Source organism: Sturnus vulgaris, chromosome 2, assembly GCF_052056855.1.
Source record: "Sturnus vulgaris isolate bStuVul1 chromosome 2, bStuVul1.hap1, whole genome shotgun sequence".
Lineage (NCBI taxonomy): Eukaryota > Metazoa > Chordata > Aves > Passeriformes > Sturnidae > Sturnus > Sturnus vulgaris.
The window spans coordinates 55,032,014-55,041,374 of NC_142244.1; the positions used below are offsets into that span (position 1 = coordinate 55,032,014).

Genomic DNA, 9,361 nt, shown 5'->3' on the forward strand with positions numbered 1-9,361 from the left:
CCCTGCGCTGGACCCTCTCCAGGGCCCCCTTGCCTCTATGCACTGAGGAGTCCAGAACTGGACACAGCACATCAGATGTGGCCTCCGGTTACCAAACTCCCTGCTCCTACATCCTCCCTGTGTGACCGCAGCCCGCCGACGGTGCGGTGCAGTCCCTGCACCTCCCTCCAGCGCCTACGGAAGTGCCGGGTTCCGGTGCCGAGGTCCTACATCAGCACGGAACAGCGAAGCTACTGCCTCATTAGAAATTCTCCCCGCCATTCTCCACTGCGCCTCCTCCCCACCTCAGACTCTCTCTCTCCCATATGCAGTGAGGCACTGAGGAAGAACACGGCCGCTTCCTGCCTCAGAACGGGTCGGCGGGGCATGTTATCTTTCCTTTGGGGACAGGCGCGCCTCGGGCAGCCCAGGCCGGCGAAGGCCCCCGTGCGCTGGCGGCGCTGACGTGTCGGTGGGAGCGGCGGCGGCCCCGGCAGCACCATGTGAGTGAGTGAATGAGGGAGGGACCGCACGGGGGTCCCGCAGCCCCCCGCGCTCCCTCACCCTGCCCTAACCCACTGCTCTCTCCACAGGTCGAAGGTCACCTTTAAAGTGACGCTCACCTCGGACCCCCGGTTGCCTTACAAAGTGTGAGTAAGGCGGAGTGTGGGGCGGCGGGGAAGTGGCAAACGGGGCACATCGCGAATGGTCACTAATGGCCATCCCGGCGGGGCATTCCGCCAGCGGGAACGGCCTTTGTCTCCCTCCGTGTGGAATGACAGGCCGTGTCCGTGCGTCGCCCTGCTCTCGGGACTTTCCTGCTTTGCCCCACTGCCGTGCGCGTCTTCCACAGAATCAGAGAATCATTCAAAAGAATGAATGGAAAAGACCCTTTGAGATCATTGAGTCCAACTTTTGCCCGATCACTGCCTTGTCAACTAGACTATGGCACTGCAGGCTGTCTCCAAACCTTTCTTGAACACCTCCAGGGACGATGACTCCACCACCTGCCTAGGCAGCCCGTTCCAATGTATGACAACCCTTTCAGTGAAAAATTTCTCCTGACGTTACACCTGAACCATCCCTGCCACAGCTTCAGGCCGAATTCTCTCCTGGAGAGGGCATTACTGTGGAGTTTAATCCCACACTTCCTGAGATTTGCCATATCTGCTGAAACTGAAAGGTGTTCCCATTCTCTGCTGAAAATGCTTCTCTTGAAGCATCCCACCAGGGACCTATTCTCCCCTTGAATAGTGCTTGCATAGCTTTGGCAAAAGTACTTTCATTGGTAAAAGTGAAGTTTCAGTCAGTAGTTTACCAGCAGATGAAGTTGCTTTTCAGTTTGTTTTGGCAGCTATGTATTTACTTGTGTTGTGGTTTCAGGTTAAGCGTACCTGAGAGCACACCTTTCACAGCTGTCCTCAAGTTTGCTGCAGAAGAAGTAAGTAGAGAGTGATTATGTTGGTTTTTAACATTTTGCATATTTTTGAAAGCAAAAGCTTTTTTAATGATAAAAGTGCAGTGGTTTATTCAGTAAAAGGAACTGCTGTGTGTTACAGATGGTCACAAGTTTTACTGGCCTCAGTGGCGGCCTGGCAGAACTTGCAGAATCCTAAACTTAGTGATCCTTGCACAATTTATGCATCACAGATGGCATTGAGATGCTTTCTGGTTTTTGTAATTAACTATTTCACATTAGTGATGTAAAAATTTGTGACAGTGAAGAGAATTAAAAGGTACTGCTATTGGATACTTAATACTGAAATTTCTTATGTGGAGCATCAGGAAAATTCTTCAAAATTATCCAGGAAACTCGTAAACTCTTTTCACATTCACTTCTAGTAATCTCTGACTTTGGAAGACACAGAGTTTTTAATTGTGGAAGGTATTGAGATCAGCCATATGGGATAGATTCAAAAGGGAAGGAGATGTGGATAGTGTGTTCTTTGGCTTCTGTGTGTTGATCTTTCACATGAACTCCTATATCATTAGATGTTTAAACGGCCTACGTAATGTATTATGTAGAGAAGAGATGTATCATGTTGTTTCGGATTAAGCATGGAAACATGAAGAGACGTTCACTGGGTGTAAACAATAAAATCGAGTGCTCAGAAGCATGATGGGTCTCTTCATCTAACTGGCAAAAAATCTGAGAGTCTGTTCTTGCAATTCTCCCCGTCTTTTTAGGAGAACCTGGGAAGTTTTTGGTTATTGAAAATTTCTTTTGTTTGAGCATTGTAATTGTAATTGTAATAAAACAGTTAGGAAGGATAATAGACTCCATGTCTTGATTTCCTTAGGTTGTTACTGTTACACCACGGAAACACAGCTTGTAGGGGGAGGTTGTGGCTTGGTTTTGTTTTAAACTTACTCGAAGATAACATTATACAGAATATTGCTCGCTGTTAAAGATATTTGATATTTAATTGGGAGTTTCTACTATGTTTTCCCCTCTTATTTTTATTCTGTATTAATACAGCTGTGCCAGCACAATCCATACATAGAGACCTAGACTGAAAAGTCTAACAAACAACTATGAGGTTCCAGAAATGAGTGTGACTGAGTGGTTGGAGATGTTGGAAGGGAGGTGCCACTTCTGGTGAAGTTGCCACTGAAATTTCACCTTCTTATGGAACCACAATGTTAGTTGGAGCTAGGGTTATCTGAGAAAGGGATTTACAGAATCATTACTGACTTAAATATTCATATTTAGCAAACCATTCTTTTAACTGGTGTGAGAATTTTGAGTATCTGTGAGAGTTTTGCTGTTTGACCTCAGGCTATTTTGGATCAGCACTGAAGCTTTTTGCATCTCTTTGAGACCAGGCAGAATGAAGTGCTTTGTAAACAAAGAGCAAAAAAAGACTGTTAAACTCTTCCCCAGGAATGAAGCCCCTTGTGAGCTAGCATTAAAAGGAATGACAGATAACTTTAGTTAAATTTGCCATATCATAACCAGACTTGTCCTAGTTAGAAAAAAAATCTCATTTATAGTTTGTGGTTCCTATTGGCTTTTTCCCTTCATATTTTAGAACTACCTGGTGCAGGTCTCAGGTGTACATTTGCACAATAGTTAGAAAAAAATCTCCATTATATTTGTGAAATTACTATTAAAATAGTTATCCATTTCCATTAAATGAAGTTAGTTATATCTATAAATCTGAAGGAACTCTTTTATCTTTTTTTTGTACCTGAACCATCTAAAATTATAATTTTAATATTACCCATATATTTTCTGCTTTAACTATAACTGTTTTGTCCTACTTTTATTTCCTTAGTTCAAAGTTCCTGCAGCAACAAGTGCCATTATAACAAATGGTAAGAACATAGTTTATGTATATTTTTAATAGTTTTTGTTTCGAAGTTTCAGTGAAAGTTTATTGATAAAATCAATACTACCTCATGTTTCACAAACTCTATGTACCACAAATTGAATCTAATAATAGTGGGGCATTATTTAAATTTCTTATGCGTGGGGAGAAGATACTAAACCACTAATTCAGTTTTGTCCAAATACATAGCTTGGACTTCTCTATACTAAAGGTTTCTTGTCAGTTCCCATGTTTTTGGCTGTACCAAAAAGCTGCATGATGACCTGATGTAATAGTTGTATCTTGCTGGTATGTTTTTTGAGCTGCAAGTTTAATGTAATAAATTGTAATATGTCAGTTTCATCTTCTTTTTTCTCCTTTTTTCCTTCTTCCTAGATGGTATAGGAATAAACCCTGCACAGACAGCAGGTAAGTTACAGTGTATGAATCCCAGTATTTTAAACTTGTTATATTTCTTTCAGTCTAATATATACCACATGGGGTTGTATTACATTTTGGGTTTTGACTTCTGAAATGGGAGGAGCATTACCCAGTAGCTGAAAACACAATCATTATAGCATATAAAATGTTAAATCCAAAGAACAGTATTTGTTTAGTTCTGTAAAAAAGTAGGGAGCTTCTGATCTTCAGAGCTTTGCATTTAATGTGCAGTCTAAAAGCAATACTGTATTGTGTGCTACTGCAGTAAGAAGTAAGAGCTGTATTTCCCCCCCTGCTCTATCTAATTCAGTAGTGCTTGATATTCTAGCAGTACTTCTCATGACATACATTAAAAAAGTAAGAGTTTTAGAGCAGGAACTCTAGGGCATTGGAGAGTGTGTTTTCAGAAGAGCTGGGTTGGAACTAGGTGATCATAAAAGTCTATTCCAAATCAAACCCTTTTAAAAATTCTTGCTGATAGCTCTCTTGTTCTCACCAAGGGGTTCCGTGTCAGAAATCTCTGATTTCAAATGTCGAGGCTGGCTATGAGAGAAGAGTTGTAAGTTGTAAGGCCCTTCCCCATCACCTCCTGAAATACATGGAAACTGAGTACAGAGGTTGAATTGTACCAATAATGGTCTGCTGTTTGGAGGCAGATTGTGTGGACTTGTTTTTGAAAAGCTATACTTCTAAACTAATTGGAAAGTAATTATGGTAGTCTAATCTTAAAGCATTTGAGAAGATAGTGGAACAGAGTATCTTGATAGAAAGTTACTAAGTACTAATAAAAATTGCTTTGCTGCTTATGGAATCCAGTCATTCAGTAAAAACTGAATAACTTTGCTCCTGCTTGCAAACATGATGAATGGTTGATGGAGACTTGCTGCTGTTCTGTTTTTTGCATGAAATCCATGCATCCATCCATCCGTCTCGTGTATGCCTTTTGTCTACCAGTCATTACTGAAGGTACCAGAGGGAAAAAACCCAAGGTATTATCAGCACACTTAGCTGTGTTAACTAGAGAGCACAGAACAGTATCTGATTGTGAGAAGAGCAGTTGCTTGACATTAGTTTTGGTAATTTCTTGGAAATGTAAAAGAAACCATTTAAGTGTAGAGACTTATTTCTGAGGTCTGTGATTGCATCAACAACATTTGAAAATGAATATCAAATAAGTGTTTGTCTCTGCTCCACCAGAGACTTCTGTGCTGCCTTAGGACACCTGGATTATAATTTCACAGGTGTACTGCCTCAGGCAGACTTCTCAGCTGATGCTCTCCTCATCATGATCCCATGGCCAAACATATTAAAAGAGATAATAAATCTAATAATTTACTTTAGTTACTAGATCATCACCCAAACATAAAGCCACATTTTCACATGACCGCTGATGAATACTTAGGCAAAATGGTAAAATTGCTTAAGGTATATTAAAGCTGTTTCTCTTCCTCAGCCATATGCTTTCATTTTGTATTATGTACCTTAAATTAGTTGTAGCTTAATCCTTTAAAGTAAATGTATTTAGAACTACTTGACTGCTGAATGAAAGCATCCATACAGGAGTTCATTGTACTTGCAGCTGTGCATATTGAATTCATGTCTCCAGCTGATTTGCTTTAACTCTCCTAAACTCTTATAAATATTGAGGAATTATTCAGTAGTATAAGACAGCATCACATAATCAAGAAACAGGTAAATTAAAAACATCTAGATGCCAAATGCTGTCATCACTGCCTTACTCTGCAGATGTAAAATTAGGCATGTGGATTATGTTTTTTTAACATAGGTGTTCTGGCAATACTGTGTGACGTTACCCTTAACTGCGAACAAAACAAATCAGTCCACAACAAAACAAACCTCCAAAATCAACCCGAACAAAACAGCAAAATACAACCTATACCAAACCTAGTGCTCAGACCAAAAATCTCTCTTCAGTTTACAAGTAAACATATATAATTTAGGTATAACCTTCTTTTACGCCTCATTAATTGTTACTTCAAAAATCTACTATTTTCCCTTCTTCTTTTTATGTTTTTTTTCATTTATCAGAGTTCCTACAGATTGAACAGTTACTTTAGTATTCAAAAACTTCCAAAACAAGGTATACAGGAATAAAATTTTAGTAATCCTTGGGGATTTCAAAGGTTCTGTACTGTTGTACGATTTCCCTTCCTTTTTGAAAAAAAGCACTCAAGTATGACTTTCATTTTCCTTACATGATTTCATGAAGCAGGGGAAATGAAAGTTGAGAGCTAGGCTTAGCACTTAATCCCTATATTGATTTCAATTTTAAATCCTTGATAGTTCAGGGAGTAGTATGCTATAACTTTAATAAAACCAGCTACTGTCTCCATGAGATGCAGCTGCTTTAAAATGTTCAGAATTTTATGATGGCCATTACAATAGGATGCTTCCAATCTACAGTAGTAAGGTTAGTAGGCAGTTCTCTGTTTTGTTGCTGAGACACTTTTGCATTCAGTGGGTTTTGCAGATCTCTTCAATACCTGCTCTTGGCAGATTTGCAAGACCACGATGTGTTCTGATACTGTGTTCTTTTGAATTGATTTTCTAAGGGTCATTATATTGAATATATACAATTATTTTGATGCCGATCCACTTGCTGGAGAGTTCAAAAAAGGTTAGCTTTGTTCTAATATGCAGACAACTCAAATGGATGTTAAGTATCTTAATCTTATTTGTGAGAGCACTCTACATCCCTGGAATGGGAATCTTGGGAGAGAAATAGAATTACTCTGTTTTAGAAGTTAATGCAAGATTGAATAAGAAATCAAATATAGTCTATTTTGTATGGAATAAAAAAAGTAAATATTCCATATATTAATTAAAGAAATACATCACTTAGTGATGTGCTTTCATCTTCCAATGTTACGTTTAATATAAATAAATCTAAGAAATAGCAACCTGAATACATTAAAAGAAATTCAACACATCTGAATATTAGAGACTTGTAATTTTTATTAGGTCTTATTGAAAAGACAATCATTAAGACAATATAGTAATAAATAAGTAGTTGAAAGGGATTTTTATGCTAAAATGAGACTAACATATGCTTGGACATTTGGAGAACCTGCCTAAAAGAAAAGTACAATTGAGGTTCTGAAGTTAGAAGTCGATAAGCACTGAACCAAGGAGAGAACTAAAAATGAATGAATGCGTGAATGACCTCAAGATAACAAAATAATTATGGAAAAGCAAAACTTTGGTTTGTGTTTGTGACATTATTATGGTTTATAAGTGAAATGAGGCTTTTAAATGTGGAACTGCAAAGTTTGAAAGGCTACACTTCTCAAGGTCTAGCATTTTTATTTAAGAAAAAGGGGCAAGATAAAATTCTATGGAAACATGAAAACTTCATTTTTGGTCAGAGGAATTACTATGAAGCTGTTAAACACTGACTTAACACTGTTATCCTTTATATGTGTTTATTGAGGGAACATTGTATTTTCTTGGTTAGTAATACATCCTGTTTTCTCTCTTTGTTTAGGAAATGTGTTTCTAAAGCACGGTTCAGATCTACGGCTCATTCCCAGAGATCGTGTTGGGAGCTCATAACATCTCCTGAAAGCTGAGGAATAGGTGACGTTGCTGTGCAGCAGAGGTCTATTTATTTTGGAACTCCAAAATGCAACTGATGGATTGGACTTTTTTAAAGAAAGCAAAAATTACTTCCCAGGATTTATTTTTTTTTGAAACAGAGATAAAGGTTCATTTTCCTGTTAAAATACACTAACTCAGGCACTGATTCTTCCCTGACTAATAGAAAACCAGGCTAATTGCATGTTTTGTTCCTGTAAAAAAGACAGACTTCTCTATAGGTGTTATTCACATCACAAGGGTAAATACAGCCACCATCAATAGATACTTAAAATACTGGATATTGTTGGGCCTACTTCATGAAAGGGGAAACTGTGTTATGATGTTGCTACAAAGAAATTATTCCTGCTGTGTGCTAACAGTTGGGGTTTTTTCCTGTATTTTTTTTCTAAAGTTATTTCCATGTTTAGGGGAGCAGCTTTCACCTGGCTCAACTATTGATCTCAAGTAGAAATTACAGGAATTTATTACTCAAATAAGTAAACAGCTGCCAAATGTTCCAAAGAAATTCTAAGATTTAATTGCTGCAAGTATTTGAGATAAAGGAAAAAACAGAGTTTTCTGTGTTTTAGGACTTCATTTTGACATACTGTGAAGTTGAATTAAACTCCATTTCAGAGAATTTGAGACCTAGTCTCCTCACATGAAGTGCCATCAGCTGGGAAGGATTGCAGGGTAATTTGGGAATGTGTAGACTGGTCAAATATGTCATTCCTTTTCCAGTAAACTAATACTGGTTCTCTCCAGAAGGCTTGATTTTGTTGCTGCCTGTTACATAGAAAACAGCACAGAATTCACTGAAATATTTTTGTTCAGATTAGAAATTGCCAGATGTACACTATCAGTTGTGTATATTAAGTAGAGAAATGGCTGCTTTTCTTGAACTGGTTGTCTGTGCTGTGATTTATTGTATTAGGCAAAATCTTAACATATTGCATTTTTTTCTGTTCTGCTGAGTTGAACAGAAAGAAAGAGCAATGGGTATTGCAGTGCTTGCTTAAATGAGTATTCTTACAAATACAACTGTCCTGTGCAATCATTGTGCTTTAGAAAGATGTTCAGATAATGTGTCAGATAATACAGAAGTACAAAATGCGCTTCTGAGTGGGTGTAAGCTGAGGAAATAAAGAAAATCTCTTCAGAAATCAATATTTGCCTATAAACAGCTTCCAAATTTAAGACGAACTGTAAAATTCTGTAATTTTCTTTAATAAACAATTAAATGAAAAAGTGCAAATGTTGTTCCTCTCCTATTCTTAGAGTTCGACAATAATTAAAAACTTTTCCCATTAATTATTCTACATGCTTTGGGATTAACTTTAAGCCAAAATATTATTATTATGCAGAATTCTACAGAACACTTCCCCAAAGGGCAGAGTGCATAATTTTTATTAATCTAATGCCACAATATAATTAGTATGAGCGAAATTAATTGCTTGTAATTTTTAGCTGCAAATCTCTTGACTGAATGCTTGGAAAAGCACCTGATACTGGAATATAACAAACAGGAATCTTTTTCTTTTCTTGTCTAAAGATGCAGTCTTTTTGAAAGGGAATCATGGTTAACTGCATTTTGAAACTAGGATGCTCTGATGTTTACATAATTGAGGGTTATGTAAAAATGATTTCATGTGGTGGCTAACGTTTCTCACACTGTTACTTAGGTTATAACACAGCATACAGTATTTGACATACTGCATTGCAGGTAGTTTATGTAACATGATAAGAATTTGTTCATTTGGAGAAATAACTGGTATTTTAGTATTCTGTTCATTACACCTTTGTCTCAATATGGCCTCTAAAAACTGAACGTGGCTTTTTTGTTTGGCAAAGAGACGATTTCAGTGCTAAAACATATTTACCAGTCTTTGCAAGTTGACTTGACCTTTGCAGGTTCATTTTGTAAAGTCATGCTTGACATGGTTTTGTATAGGACACTTTAAATTTCTAAGGCTTGGGAGTTGTTAGAAGATTGTAGAAATGCTGTTCTCCCAGGTTTGTGTTGGTTTATCTAT

General features: G+C 37.9%; 1 protein-coding gene across 1 annotated transcript; it reads left to right on the top strand.

Moving 5' to 3' along the window:
* Positions 1–403: 403 nt before the first annotated feature.
* On the top strand, positions 404–8,583 carry UFM1 (ubiquitin fold modifier 1). Its single transcript, XM_088159598.1, has 6 exons — positions 404–482; positions 573–629; positions 1,363–1,420; positions 3,258–3,297; positions 3,687–3,719; positions 7,237–8,583. Coding segments are annotated over exons 1-6 (258 nt in total). The 5' UTR covers positions 404–480; the 3' UTR covers positions 7,305–8,583.
* The last annotated feature ends 778 nt before the right edge of the window (positions 8,584–9,361 follow it).